General features: G+C 34.9%; 2 protein-coding genes and 1 long non-coding RNA gene across 3 annotated transcripts; 2 read left to right on the top strand and 1 right to left on the bottom strand.

Annotated features, from left to right (window-relative positions):
• Positions 1–2,677: 2,677 nt before the first annotated feature.
• LOC149387367 (putative pinoresinol-lariciresinol reductase 3) lies at positions 2,678–4,351 on the top strand. Its single transcript, XM_089623642.1, has 5 exons — positions 2,678–2,987; positions 3,081–3,215; positions 3,384–3,621; positions 3,699–3,902; positions 3,988–4,351. Exons 1-5 carry the CDS (start codon positions 2,802–2,804, stop codon positions 4,152–4,154), a joined length of 930 nt encoding a protein of 309 aa, XP_089479768.1. The 5' UTR covers positions 2,678–2,801; the 3' UTR covers positions 4,155–4,351.
• Positions 4,352–5,356: 1,005 nt separating this feature from the next.
• On the top strand, positions 5,357–13,750 carry LOC149387365 (uncharacterized). Its single transcript, XM_089623643.1, has 9 exons — positions 5,357–6,086; positions 6,347–6,470; positions 6,780–6,963; positions 7,072–7,339; positions 7,427–7,596; positions 10,049–10,142; positions 12,281–12,392; positions 12,485–12,584; positions 13,551–13,750. The coding sequence occupies exons 5-9, from the start codon at positions 7,573–7,575 to the stop codon at positions 13,599–13,601; spliced, it is 381 nt and encodes a 126-aa protein (XP_089479769.1). The 5' UTR covers positions 5,357–6,086; positions 6,347–6,470; positions 6,780–6,963; positions 7,072–7,339; positions 7,427–7,572; the 3' UTR covers positions 13,602–13,750.
• Positions 10,918–12,018, bottom strand: LOC149387366 (uncharacterized). Its single transcript, XR_016300730.1, has 2 exons — positions 11,691–12,018; positions 10,918–11,302 (listed from the first exon to the last, which is right to left on the bottom strand). It is a non-coding gene; the product is annotated as an uncharacterized LOC149387366 (long non-coding RNA).
• Positions 13,751–15,438: the final 1,688 nt, after the last annotated feature.

Raw genomic sequence — 15,438 nt, 5'->3', positions numbered from 1 at the left:
TGTTTTTGAATTTTTTCTCGTGCGGTGTAGGTTTGGTTGCGTGTTTGAAAGATAAGCATTTATCACGGTGGATTTGTTAGATATGCATTTATCACGGTGGATCTGTTTTAGTTGGCATTTATTCACGCGATTCCAATTTCATTTCTTTCTTTTTTGGACGCGGGAATCTTCCAAATATTTTGATTTGATATTATTTAAATGAAGGGCAAATTTGTATTTTTTTTACTGTTAATGTGGTATATTGGCTACACATTAAAAATAAACCAAAAGTTGGCTATTTTGACAATTACAACGTTTGACTTTGCTATTTTGTTCGGCCTCCCTTTTTTTTATCATTATTAATAATATGTTATGTGTTTTAAAATTTGACTATATGACATGCTGTTTTTTGTTTTTTGTTTTTTTATTTTATTTTTAGGTTTCATCAACACAAAACGGTGATAGCAAACCTAGATTGTTTGTGTATTGGACGTTAATTGAGTATACCTTATATTTTTTTTTTTATATTAATCCTAATGATCTAGCTACAATTTGTAATAAATTTATGTGAATTTATTTAGGCAGATAATAATAAAAGGACTGGGTGCTCCAACTTCCTGTATAAGGGCTTCATCCAAGTTAGCCAAAAAATAGCTCTGAAAACCGCAGTTGAGCCTGTCTCCACAATCGGCGGAGAAACTTTTGAAATTAAATATAACATCTACCAAGTAATTAGTGTTATTATTAGTTTTCAGGCCATCTAACAAAATATCTATTTTTTCATAAAATAATTTTATACGTACGATGCATGGATTCTTCAAGAACAAGAACCATGCATGTCTTCACGAGATTCTTGAAAATGTTATTAAAAAAAGAATCTTTAAAATGCTACTATAGTGATTTTTATTCTAATAATAAAAGGTCATTTTAAGTGTGGCTATGTATTTTAGAATTTGAATGTCAAGACTTTTTTTTTAATTTAATAAATGGGAGATTTTAGCTATTTTTTAACAACAAAAATGGTAGTTATAAAACTAAAATTACCTTTTTATTATTCTAGTTTTATAGAATCCAATAACGAATATAACATACAAAAAGACCAAAATTTAAGATTTTTTTTTTCTTTTCTTTTCATGTTGTTATGCTCCATTATCATCCATTTCATTCTCTCATATACACCACAATAGCTCTTAAAATAAATTCCAATTAATTAACACCACAAAATCAGCATTTTTTTCCTTCTCCTAGAAGTTTACCTTCAGTGAGTTTTTATTTATTGCCCGAAATGATTTTTTGGACTGATTTGTGTTCCGTTTCGACTATTAATTTTGTAGGATCCGATAACCGGAAATTGGTGGTTCGTGGTGTTGGAGCAAAACGTCTTGATAGGATATTGGCCGAAGGAGATAGTGCCTGATTTGGCTCACGGAGCGGACGAAGTGTCGTGGGTGCGATTTCTTCGGGAAATGACGGATTTAACCCTCCGATGGGGAGCCGGCGCGATTCCAGGACGGGTTCTATGACACCGCGGCTCATTTCAGAAACTTGCATTTTGCTTTGGATGGCCTTAAACAATTTGCACCACTAAACAATGACCACAATGTTCAAGAGCTTATTATGGGCACTTCTAAGTGTTTTAAGTTGAAAAATGATAGGCTCACATCGTCTGACTATTGGGGCTATAGATTTCTTTACGGAGGACCCGGTGGTTCTAATTGCGCTCATTAGCTTATAAATGTATTTGAGTAATAATAATAATTATAATAATAACGATAATAATTTCCATTGATTTTCTTGTATTTTGTTTTGTTATAAAAAGCTTGAAACCGATTTATTTTTTTCCTGGGTGAATTTTCTAATCTTGATAATGTTTTTAACAGTAGAATGCTTGCCTGTAGGGTCTTTGAATCTGACGAGTTTTGGTGTTAGGGTAGATAACTTAATTTTTTTAATTCGAGCTTTTTAATGGAATTCAAAGTACTGGCATTTGATATTAGATTTGAATACGGTATTTCTGTTAACAACTTTAATTTGATCGGTTCTCTAATCATTCTTACCACGAGCTAGCGCAGCTAACTTATTCCAAACTTAATAGCACACCTGAATTCAGTTCTTAAACAGGATAAGCTTAGATAAATATATTATTGTAAGAAAGATGACGATAATTATAAGCGAGACTCACTAGTGTATATAATTAAGTTTAAGTTAGACAAATGGAATTTTATACATATATATTGAAAAGATGACGATAATTATAAGGTCCCTTATGATAGATGTTCTTATTTGGACATAATTGCCTCACTCTATTCGGTTGTAGTTTTTAAAATTAGTTTACAAATTAATACTTATAAAATATAGGGTATTACTAGAAGAACAATAAATGTAAAAGGACATAAAAATCTACCATCTTAAAAGGAATGCATTTAAGAAAAAAAATGGCACTAATTAACCTATAATAATTTTTTTTCCTTTTTATATTTGTTAATGCATCATATTTTGTATATATTTTAGAGAAAATGACATTTGTTGCGTCCCTATTTTGAGATTGGTAGATTTTTATGCATTTTCTATATTTTTATTTTAAAAATATTTTATATTTGTATAAAATTTTACATTAAAAAGAGCCGAATTCTGAAATAAATGTGAAATGAGATATAGATGCTTACCGATTAAAAAAAAAAAAAGTAATCCAATTTTAAAGGATACTTATTGGAAACTTAGAACGTCATTTTTCACCCGCGTGTCGTTTTGTTTGTATTTACGTCGTTTTGGCACACGACTTGCGAGCATAGCTTACTGAGAGCCACCATTGACAGCCGAAAATGGAGGAGCAGAAGCAGAAGAATAGAATTCTGATAGGCGGAGCGACGGGGCGTCTGGGAAGGCATTTGGCCGAGTTCAGCCTCCGATCATCTCATCCCACCTTCGCTCTCGTTAGGTCATCTTCCTTCTCCCTAGCCGCCGATTCACTCCGATCCCTCTCCGCCGCCGGACTTACCATCCTCAAGGTCACTACCTCTCTCTCTCTCTATATATATATATATATACGTATTATTTGGATCTCTGCATTTTGGCTCTCTCGCTCACTATGTATCGCTCAGGGTTCTCTGGAGGACGAGCAGAGTCTGGTCGAGGCCGTGAAGCAAGTGGATGTCGTAATCTCCGCAGTACCGAGCAAGGAAGCTCTCTCTCAGAAGCTTCTGATCAAAGTCATCAACCAATCTGGTTCGATCAAGGTCAGTTTCGCTTTTCTCTTCCTCTTCTATCAGAGTCGTGATTAATTATGAGAATTTCAGTGCCACGGATTTTCCTTATGTGAGGTGTATCGAATTGTGAATGATTGACAGATTATAGGTGAAGTGAACTCTGTTTGATTAGTCTTCATTGTTTTTGTAATTTGGTAGAGGTTTATTCCGTCTGAATTCGGAGTTGATCCAGATCGGGCTCGAGTTTCCGGTATTGATGGCGGTTTCTACTCGAGAAAAGCCGAGATTCGCCGCCTGATCGAATCCCTGGGAATTCCCTACACTTATATATGCTGCAACTACTTCATGAGGATGTTCCTTCCCTCGCTCGTCCAGCCCGGTCTGAGCTCTCCTCCGAGGGACTGTGTCACTATCTTTGGCGACGGAACCGCCAAAGGTGATAGCACGGAGAGCCTGTGGATTCAGTTGAAGGACTGTTTTATGATTAACGGTGTTTTTTTTCTTTCTTGGCAGGTGTGTTTGTGAGCGAGAGAGACGTGGCTGCGTTCACGATAATGGCGGTGGACGACCCGCGAGCGTTGAACAAGGTGGTGTATTTGAGGCCTCCGGGGAATGTGTATTCGATGAACGAACTGGTCGGGATTTGGGAGGGCAAGATTGGGAAGAAGCTTGAAAAGGTTTTCGTTTCGGAGCAAGAGCTTCTTCGGAGGATTCACGGTAATAAAAATTTGGAATTTTTTTTATTTAATTTTCAGTGGGTGTTTCTATGACAATGTGAATCAATTTTGAGGTTTATATGCAGAGACCCAATATCCTCAGAACATGGAGATGGTTTTTGTGTACTCGGCTTTCGTGAAAGGAGACCAAACCTACTTTGAAATCGAAGCCTTTGGCGGGATAGATGGGACCAAACTGTACCCAGAAGTGAGGTACACAACCATAAGTGAATTTTTAGGCACGCTTGTGTGAGCAAATTCTTAGCGGAACGATTTTTTGTGGTACAAAGTGGCTGAGTTGTAGAAAACAGACCGATAATGGTTAGTCAACTTTGTTGTAATTTTTTTTGTGAGGCATTGGCTCTTTTTCTTCTATGCAGCATTGGAATTTTCTCTTTTCCGTCTCTTGCCTCCGGGCGGGAGTGAGATATTAATAAGAAATTTAAGTTTCTTTAAAAAAAAAAAAATGAATTCAATTGTGTTCTTGATGACATGATGTGGATATTTAAAAATTTAAGTTTCTAAATGATGGTATTCATGTTGATCGATGATGATCTACATTCTCTTGCCACTAAACTATAAGCCTAAATCCAAAAGAAGGGACAAAATATTAAAAGTTGATTTATCATTCACAATGTGATTTCGGTGTTCTAAGAATAAAAATAAATGTGAATCAGAAGAACAATGTTTCGCTGACGTGATTATAATTTTTTTTTTGGTCCAGTTGCTATATAGCCATATGAAACGTTAGAAATTTCTAAATAGCCAACGTTTCGTTAATTTTTGGTAAATAGTCACATAAATCTATTTACGCAGAGTAAATTTCCGGTAAATACGTGTAAATAACGTTGGTTACATCATATTTTTGGCTATTTACGAAACATGTATGGCTATTTACAAAAAATTTACAAAATGTTGGCTAAAATACAAATGCTTATGTTTTTGTGGCTTATATCTCTAAATATTTGTTTTTTTTTTCTTTCGGTATACTAGATTCAAAAGACACTGACAAGAGAGTTGAAAGACGTTGAACTCAAGGTCGTGGGAGAAAATCCACGGGATTCCAAGGACGAACCGGACACGAACGAAATAGGAGAAACCGAGGAAGACAAAATCATTACCAGACTATCCGAAAAGGAATAAGAAATCATGCTTTCCAGCTGCAAACTTGACTACATTCACCTCGTTAGAGAAACAAAATACATTCTCTGGAGCTCGAGCTCCGATCGTCCGGATCTCGGAGACAAAGATATCGAGCACGTCTTGAAACTCTCCCGATTCACTCACCAAGCTCGAGCTCCCACAAACCGACCAAGCGCTTCACGTCAGGCGAGTCAAGGGTCTCTTTTGTGCCTCACGCTTTCGCTCCGGTCCTTAAGAGCCCCTTCTCAGAAGGCTCGGGGATTTCACCATCACTTCCGTAGAGTCGTCGGAGGTATGGATTGGCTGCTCTTCCTGACTTTTTTTAGTTCCACTTAGCATGTTACACCCGTTTGGTAAATTAGTACATTTTTTTTTTATTTAGTTTCTATCTATTTATTTAATTATATTTAAGTATAAATAAGTGTTCGGAGTGGGTATGCTTATGAAAAGAGATGTTTAATCTATTATTTTAGACTCTTAATTTTCTATTAGCTGGATAGTGGAGTGTAATCTGAGGGATTGGTTCACTTCTTGAATTGTGAACAGAGTTTATTTTCTAGTAGGTTTTGGGGTTGGGATCGCGGATAGTTTTTATATTGATTGGCTAGGGTTTGGTATATTGGGCTCGGAATTGTGTTTCATATTGATTTGTGATTCTATGAATTCATTCTTGAGTTTTGGGGTTTTTTTTTTTTTTTTTGTTATCGCGTATGATTAATAATCGGTAATAACAGTTACTACAATTATCAGTTATGGGTTTCTGATTTTTTCTTTCTAAATCTCTTATAGTTTATAATTAATATTTATTAATTGAGCTGTATTTCAGCGTGAATATAGGAAAGAGAGCATTCAAGAAGGACTTTTACGTGTCATTTTCCCTTTTTTTAATCGGACTCTCCGCGCTGAATCTATTAACATCGATTCTATAGCTTGCGAATAAAGATAGATATAGAGAGAGAGAGAGAGAGAGAGAGAGAGAGAGAGAAAGAGAGAGGAGGAGGAGAGAGAGACATAATGGATCTCAGTTCAGGAAACAACGCAGGTATTGGTTCTAATTTCGTATTTTATTTCCATGTTCTTCGTATGTAATTCGTGATGTTTGCTTACGAACAATCTTTGTATGTTGAAACTTGGATTGAAGGCAATAAAAGTTTGCGAATTGATTTATTGACTAAACGCGAATGATCAGCTACACGAAAGTTATTTTGTTTCGAACTGTCTACTTTGTTCATATTTTCTTAGTATGTTAATGCATTGTCAATCACAATCCTTGACGGTTTTTTTTTTTTTTTTTTTTTGCAGCAATTTTAAGAACCAAAAGAAGTATCCCATCAAGTCGCTATTCGCTGCGGATTAAGTCGTACAGCCTTGTATCAAAGATGGAGAAATATGTCAGCAATATCTTTGAAGCTTCTGGCTATAAATGGTAGGTTTTTATTTTCAAACTTGGATGCACTTTGAAAAAAAAAATTAGGTTTTATCGTAGCCATTGTACATGTTATTAATTATTACTATTATTTTCTTCTTCAATTTGCCTGCTGGAATTTCTTATTTCATGGTTCGTCGATTACTTCTCGGTCGCTATTTTAAACTAAAGTTGCATGCTCTCACCGGAAAACTTAGTTGTAGATTTCGATATATAACTAATTAGCAAAAGAAAAAAGAAAGTCCTAAACAGAGTAACTCGGAAGTGAAGCAATCCAAAACCGAATTAAATATGTGATCTTCTCTCAAGTTTGTTCCTAGGAGATTGTGGCTTCACCCGAAAGGAGACCTCGAGAACGGTGGTGCCGACCACGTTTCACTCTACTTGGAATCTGCCGAGGAGAAAATCCGCTCCGGGTTCGAGCTCGATATCTACATGAGTTTCAAGTTCTTTTTGCTCAATGATTTGACAGACCAATACTTGACCGTACAAGGTATGAATTATTCAGGAGACATACATGAAAAAAAATCTTGTAATTTCATACATATACATACATCTAGTGATTCCGTAATAATAATGTAATCTCGTTGTGGTGATGAAGATGTCAGACCAAATCGGGAATCGCAAAAGCGTTTCCGCTGGAGATTCTCGAGGATCCTTGTAAAGGCTACATTTCACATTTAGGCGGGTGCGTATTCGGGGTTGAAATCTTTGTCATCGAGTACAGTGGCAAAGTAGAGAGCGTTTTCGATGCTCACAGGCAGAGAAATAACCAACCGAATCTTCACTTGGGTGATCAAGGGCTTCTCCAAGCTGGGGAACGAATCGCACGAGTCCGAAGTTTTCGCTTCGGACAAAACGAATAAGTGGTGCGTGATTTGTCCTGTTTTTCCCTGTTTTTTTTTATTTATTTTTTTATGTATAATTATTAGTGTTGTTGTGCCGGGTTTCTGTAGGGTGTTTACGATTCTTCCGACAGTCTTTCCGGAAGGAAGTATGAGAGTTATAAGATCAATGGTATTGGAGCTATCTCCGGTGACATTTGGTGAAATTCGCGGGTCGGTTTACGCAGAGTATAAGCTGAGAGTGCTCGATCAAATCAATGGCAAACACTTTGAGCGCACAGGTATGTCCACCTTTTTTTTTTTTTTTTTTGTTGCAATTGTTACCAAATATGATATGCCTACTAAGAGCATGTCCAATGTAGTGTTAAAAAAAATCGAGCTAAATGTGTAATTTGATGCACAATACCAAACAATCCAATTGAGTGCTATAATTTGTGTCTAAAATTGTAAAACAAAAGAAATCCATTTTACTATTGATCCAAGGATTTAGACTAGCGGGCTTAGTTGGGTAAAATCAGATACCCACAGTTAAAAAAAAAATAAGGAAAATTTCACACATATATCGTTTAAAGATGATAAGTCACTGAATACCTCAATTATTGAACATTCTATAAAAACCTCTTTTTTTTTAGTTTTCAGATGATTTAATAGTTATATGAAATTAGACAGTAAAAACAACCAAGAAAAAGTTAAAGGAAACGGTAAACAATAAAAAAAAGTCAAATATTCTATATGTTGTACTAATTTTGTCTGTCAATATGTACACAGCCAATAAAAGATTGAAATACCAAGCGAATTATGAAGTGATTATAAATTAAAAATAAAAATAAATTTTTTTTTGTTCAGTTCAACAACACTGCTAATAGGTACAGTACTTCTCATAAAAGAAATTGACTTGCCTTGATTAAATCTAGAATCAAATGTCTGTGCTATGAAGCTTCGAGCTTGTGAGTTTCCGGTGTTTTCCTCAGGAAGTTAAGACTGAGTTGTGTTGTTCGCCACCCATAACAAAAGAGAGGAAAAACAGAAAGCAAAATGTCACATTTATATAAAATAAAATAAAAACACCTTTAGCGCTATTTTGTTAAAATAAAAATCGGAGAGAGTATAAATATTATTTTGTTAAAAATCTGAAATTCTGAATAGCATCTCTTTCAACTTCAAAATCTTCTTTTACCCTTGTGGTCATGCATGTGAATGTGATTATTGATATGGTGGGGTATATGAAATTAGATGAAATCATAGGACTGGTCCACAAGATTCTGTTCACTTGGATTGAAACAACGTGAAAATGTGACACTATGTATTATATTATAGTATTGGAGTCCAAGTCCAACCGCAGAGCACCAAAACAAGACTTACAATCATGTGTATTTGTATATTATTACCAAAACGCACCCGATCGAGAGAGCTGCTAAGCCAAGAGATAAGTAGAGATTTATATTTTTATCTTTACATATAGCATGAATTATCAACAACTCACGTCTAGTCACCGCACATGTCTACATGTGTTCTAAAATTTTGAAACAAAAGAAATGCATTCTACTTTTAATCCCAAGTAGTTAGACTAGCGGGCTTAGTTGGGCAAAATAAGACACACTTGATTTCATCACATCGTTCCTACAGAAGGTTTTTTCCGGTCACCACCATTCCAAAAGGGCTTTTCGGTCACCACCGTCCTCCAATTCTAGGGTTTTGAATCTGCAGAAATTACATATAATCCATACATAGATATATATGTTATTTTGCTTATATTTTGTTTTTTGTTATATATAGCTAATAATATAGGTTTAGGGTTTGCATTTCCATTTTAAAGGTACCCGTTCGGAAAAATGAATCTCAGCCAAATAGGAGATACCCGTTCATATTTTAAAGGTAAAACATGTCCATTTTTTGTAGTTGTTGCAACCGACTATGCATATTAAGCAAGCAAAGACTGGAGTCTAAAAACTAGAAAGTGAAGTTACATGTCGACTGATCAATCTTTGACCAAGTTTTGAATACAGCTAGCTAGTAAAGCAAACCAAAATAATAAGAAATTAAAATTTTCAATTACATATATGGCATAGCCAATGTTTTTTTGTCTTTACTTTCACTATCTTTTTTTAATACCATATATTCATACATTCCCCGCTTCCGGTACAGTCTAATTAATTATCGTAACAGTGCACTGGACATCTTCTAAACTTAAGTTTTTATTAAAGAATTAAACAGTAAGTCCTTATCAGTGTATATATTGCTTTGAAGCTAGCTATGGTCATGTAACCTCTCTAGGAAAAAAAAAAAAAAAAAAAAAAAACAAAACTTCACCTAATTCACCAACACATAGCCAGCCTTCTAAGTTCTAACAAACTATATACTTTAAACTGAGACATTTTTATTTGAATACATAGACATACATGAAAGCCCTATAAAACAAGAGTGAAACCCCACGCTTTTGTCTCATCCAGAAAAGAAATATTATTATTATTATTATTACCACATTCTTCTTCAATAATTACTATCAGTTATAAGTTATAACTATGATGAAGATAGCCAAAAGAAACAACTCATTTGATCATCACTTCACTATATTGCTAATATGTCTCTGCTCATTCATGCTTTTTCCTCTCCCAGCCAAAGCTGCTGTGAAGAAATACCAATTTGATATTAGTGTGCATAATTATCGTTTGACATATATGATAATGTTATATGATTGTAATTAATATTAATTTTATTTTAATTTTTTTACAGGTTCAAGTGAAGAATGTTAGTAGATTATGTCACGCCAAACCAATTGTGACAGTGAATGGGATGTTCCCTGGTCACAAACCATGCCCATCCACTGGTAACAATGTTTATTATTTAGATATCTCAAAATCAAACCGAAAACACAATTATTACGTAATTATATATATTATATGTGATGAGACTGTGAGGAATAGGCTACATAAGCTAGCTAGGGTTGGTAATTATTACATGGGGACATCAGTTTTGATAAATAATAAAACTGATGTCCCCATGTAATAATTACCAACCCTAGCTAGCTTATGTAGCCTATTCCTCACAGTCTCATCACATATAATATATATAATTACGTAATAATTGTGTTTTCGGTTTGATTTTGAGATATCTAAATAATAAACATTGTTACCAGTGGATGGGCATGGTTTGTGACAAGTAATGACATAAAATGAGAGCAAAGAGATTGCGTCCATCCATTTCGCTGCTGTGCTTCAGACTGTGAGGAATAGGCTACATAAGCTAGCTAGGGTTGGTGAAAGCTCACACGTCCGTCCATCATAATAAATATGTTACTAGAGACTCACATATATCAAGGATTAAAATCTCACATCTCGCGGTCGTACCGCACTTCTAATTTTGGGGGTATCTCGTCTCGTACCGTGGTATTTGATGAACGTTCGGGGTATCTCGTACCGTGTGGTAAACCGCATTCCGTGGGATATACCACCCAAAAAAGGGTATTCCGCGGGGTATTTGAACAACTTTTTAATTAGGATTTTGTATAAATTTAGGATACACAAAAAAATTATATTTTAAAATAAATTTTTCAACATTTCACACATAAAATTCTAAATAGAATACAAATCAATACACATATAATAGAGAGTTCTCAAACAAAGTCACACTAATATCTAAATAAAGAAAACAAATAAAGATACACGTAATAGAGAGTTATCACACAAAACAACACAAAGTATAATAAGTATATTGGACCAAAGATATGCTCCAAAACTACTTTTCGACTTCTTATCGGACACGGCCAAAAGACACTATCTCATCTCCTTCCTTACTTCTGGAGGACACTTATCACACATCATCGTACTTCTTCGATTATCTGTAGCAGCAAGGTGATTCTTCACCCTAGTAACACATCCTCCTTTCATCTCATGGCCACAAAAGTTGCACACAAAAGCGTTCGTATTTTCCTCAATGGATGTATAATATTTTGGGGCCGGATCCAAACTCATTCTTCAAGTAGTAAATCTAAAGTAACAAAATATGTCAACATTAACAATAATGAACAACGTAACAATAACAAATAATCAAGAATTAGATCAAACAAGCAATCAATAATCAAGAAATTAATTACATTTAGATCAAATTAATTAAAAATTACATCTAATAAAGATTTAAATTCGGATTTAAAAAAAACCTATTTCAAATCAACAATATCAACATTAACAACAACATCTGATTATTCAAATTACTACCTAAATTCGGATTATAATAAATCCATATCAAATCAAGTGAACAAATACTCAAAAATCAAAATCTATGTTTTCTTCTTCGTACACCATAATTTCATTAACAACCTTTCAAAAATTCATTCAAAAATCAACAAAAAAATAAAAAATAAGATTTGGAAGCTTACCTCGCGGAATCGGCGGTACGCGGCGAGATTTGAGCAAAAATAAGCATCTATCGGACGAGAAATGAAGCTCTCGTGCAAGATCCGGGGAGATCGACGCAAATTTGGTCGTCGGTCGCGCGAGAAACGCAACAACAACTTTCCTTCTTCTCTTGCGGAAATGACGCGGAAATGAGGGATAAACAAACAAATTAAGCTTTTACACGAACGAGAAATGGGGATAAATAGAACGCGGAAAATGGCGCGAGATATCGCGAGATTTAACACACTTCGCGAGATATTAACGTACCTCTCTCGCACTCTTCCAAAACACGAGATCTCGCGCGAGATACCCCCATCTCGCGCGAGATTTCAATCATTGACATATATACACCAACGAAGGGATAGGTAATTTTTATAAGGGTACTTATAAAAATATGTTAGACTCACGTATACCCCCTGGGTAAAAAAAAATCTCTCTCACACACACATACATTCTATTTAAATTGCCGAAGAAACACTCTCATTCACACTACTTCTTGCGTTGCCAAAAGAAACTCTCTTTCTCTCTTACTCTCTATACACTTTGGCGATGGGCTCTCGTGGTGGAGAAGAAGGTTCGAAATGGCTCCAAATCGATTCAGTTACGGGGCTGTTGACGAGCGGCGATGAGGTGGTCCAGTGGTCTGTTGAAGAGCAGATCCAGCTGGAGAGAGAGATGCTGAAGTATGTCATTTGTTGTATATACATTCTTATTATCATTATCAGTATCATTTAGCTTCATAGCTTCATGTGTTGATTTTCTCCGTGTGTTCTAGGTATGGTACTCAACCCACCATCGAGCAGTACCTGAAGATCGCGGCCGAGTTTGACGACAAAAGCGTTCGGGAAGTTGCTCTGCGTTATCGTTGGACCAGGGTAAGTGATTTTGAAAATGTTTCATTTATTGAGTACCATATGACTTAAGTAAGGTATCAATAGTACCTTATTTGTTCCCTTGGTCTTGGAAAAAACAAAGAGTGGAGAAGAAAAAATGAAACGCTTCACTTATTTGGAATTGAGTCCGTTATATATATTTTCCCTGTTTATATTTACTTAAGATAAGATATTTATTCCTTTAAATTTTCAATTTTCTTACTAAAACAAAAAAGGAAACAAAAAAAAAAACAACGGTTTCTTCTTTTTTCAAACACTTTGCCTAATGCTAAAAAACCAAAGGGTATATCTGGAATTTTTTTTTTTTTTTTTTTTTTTTGCGTAAGAAAATTGAAAATAGAAGGAATTAGGTATATCATAATAAATAGAGTGAAAGCCACAATTTGATGTCTAAAACCCAAAAAAAAAAAAAACAAAATAAATAAATAAATAACCCAAGCGTTTTTCATTTTTGTTTTATAGTAATGCTTCAATCAGAAATCGTTAAAAATTCGCACAAACAACCACAAAATAGTAATAATAATTTTTTTTTTTTAAATTAACAAATTAAACCACAAACAAACTATGGCTATTTCGAAGGCGTCAACAGCAAGCTTCTCCATCAGTTGCTGAGTCGCCTCGTAGACGAGATCGTTCCTCACACCTAAAAAAATAATTATAATAACATCAAATTAATTATAATTTTTTTTTTTTTCTGTAAAACATCTTCACGTTCACGTGGTGTAGAAATATAATCATATAACGCTTTCGTCTGGAGGCTAGACTTCAAGGAGAGGATTACAAATCCAATATGCTTTTAAGATCCACCAATTACCTCTTTCAATTTTGCCTAATCTGACCATGGAAAATTTCTTACATTTTCTCTTGCAGAAAAGTTGATTCTTGAAATTATAATCCCTCAATTGATTATTGTTTTTAAATCTTACCGTTATTTTCTGTTTTTACTAGGAGTCCAAGAGTGGCCGCAAGACCGAGAAGGCCCCTCGCGCGACCGCCTAAGCCGAGATCCTTTTAAATTCACTGTTTTATTAGTTGACACTTTATTTCCTATTTGTTTCTTCAAGACTGTTGAATTCATGTTTAATTATGTTATTGTTGACAAGTAAAATTAGTACAACTTGGTATCGAGATCCTTTTAAATTCTCTTTTATTTATAGACGTTTTGAGTTGAGTACGTGGGGTGATCAATCCCACGACCTTGATAGTTATAAAATAACCGCTCCCAGAACATATGTAGTTGATGGTTGTTCCTCGGGTGCTCGGCATAACCGTCGGGTACAAGACATCCATAACTACTGAGCCTAAGCAGTGTCGCTCTTCGCAATTAATCCACTTCTAAGCTCTGTCTCTCTGATTGGCCATCCTCACAAGACAAAACTCCAACCAAACCACTTGCTTTCCAATTTTCACCACTGTGATAAGAGACATACCCCAAATTGGTGGACCTTCAAAAACCCTCTCTCTTTTGTGCCAGAATATTCAATAATATTTGTCGATAGGGACTATTAGAAGTGTGGGCCTAACTCACACTCAAAAGCTAGCTCAAGAGTGGAGGGATGTCAAACACTTATAAGGAGCACATTGCTCAAGTACCCAATCGATGTGGGACATTCTAATACACCCCCCTCACGCCCAGGATGGACTGGAGCGTGAAGTTTGTGAGAATGAACATTTACGGGTCGTCCCACATTCGAAATTGGGCCCCGCTCTGATACCATATTAGAAGTGTGGGCCTAACTCACACTCAAAAGCTAGCTCAAGAGTGGAGGGATGTCAAACACTTATAAGGAGCACATTGCTCAAGTACCCAATCGATGTGGGACATTCTAATAGGGACGCTGATATATCGTATTTCAGCTGAGAAAAAAAAAAGAAGAAAAAAAAATCTACCCTATGAAAGCAATTTCAGTGTGGACATATATACATATCTATTCTGTTTTTTTTATTAATTTCAACAATTTCCAATTGCTAACGTTACTTTCATGTTCTTATAGTACACTCTTCTGTCATCTCTGAGACCTAATAACTAATCTAGAAAATATGTACTATGATTATAATAACGCTACGCGTAGTACTATGTCGATCAGATAATTCATTTGCTCATTGTTAGAAATAATTCACGCGTAGTACTATATTTGATTTTTAATTTTTTTACTAATTATTCAAATAAAGTAAATTACCTAAGCAGAAAAATCATAAATTGAAAAAAAAAACACTAAATGGTACTAAATGAGACTGACCGGCGATCCAAGCTTCATCCCACTATCCGGATTGCATGTGACAAAATTTATGTACCATTTTTTATAATATAGTTATTTCGTATATCTCATGTATTGATCGGGATCCCATATAAGTCTGATTTTGATAGTAAATACATCTCCACTTGATGTCAAAGTATAGGTCTGATTTTGTATTTGTTTTCATTCGGATCTTCAATTATTTTTTCTCTATCCTCAATTTTTTTTCTTTGTCACATGTGGTTTAGATTCAAATGCTATAATTTGTTTCGAACTCAAACTACCTTGACTAGGCATAGGTAAGGATGGAAATTTTAAGGGGAAAAATGGATACATAAATCTGGACGCTGAATATAACACTATTATTACAACACAACTAGGAGCCATAAAATTTTTTAAAAAAAAACGTAGATTAAAAAAAACACAAAAACAAAAACTAGGAGCTTACTACAAATATAAAAAAAATACATAGACTTCATTACAAACAAAGCAGAGCTCCGACTAGACTAAAGACTCATCACCAGCTTCTGTAATTCAGCATCAACCAAAAAAATATGAATTAAAACTCTCAAAATGAAAATCCATGAATTATGTTGTGA

The sequence above is a fragment of the Urtica dioica genome, chromosome 8 (genome assembly GCF_054948205.1).
Source record: "Urtica dioica subsp. dioica isolate 48M chromosome 8, U.dioica_male_clone48M_v1_H2, whole genome shotgun sequence".
NCBI lineage: Eukaryota > Viridiplantae > Streptophyta > Magnoliopsida > Rosales > Urticaceae > Urtica > Urtica dioica.
The sequence above is the reverse complement of the archived record's forward strand: the minus strand, read 5'-3'. Positions and strand labels throughout refer to the sequence as shown.

Bases quoted from the DNA above. Each gene is read 5' to 3' on its own strand.
- LOC149387367 (XM_089623642.1), top strand. From the start codon at position 2,802: ATGGAGGAGCAGAAGCAGAAGAATAGAATTCTGATAGGCGGAGCGACG. The intron at 3,216-3,383 runs GTCAGTTTCGCT...GTAATTTGGTAG, and splicing joins ACCAATCTGGTTCGATCAAG to AGGTTTATTCCGTCTGAATT. The intron at 3,622-3,698 runs GTGATAGCACGG...CTTTCTTGGCAG, and splicing joins TGGCGACGGAACCGCCAAAG to GTGTGTTTGTGAGCGAGAGA.
- LOC149387365 (XM_089623643.1), top strand. From the start codon at position 7,573: ATGGCAAACACTTTGAGCGCACAG. The intron at 7,597-10,048 runs GTATGTCCACCT...ATTTTTTTACAG, and splicing joins CAAACACTTTGAGCGCACAG to GTTCAAGTGAAGAATGTTAG. The intron at 12,585-13,550 runs GTAAGTGATTTT...TGTTTTTACTAG, and splicing joins TGCGTTATCGTTGGACCAGG to GAGTCCAAGAGTGGCCGCAA.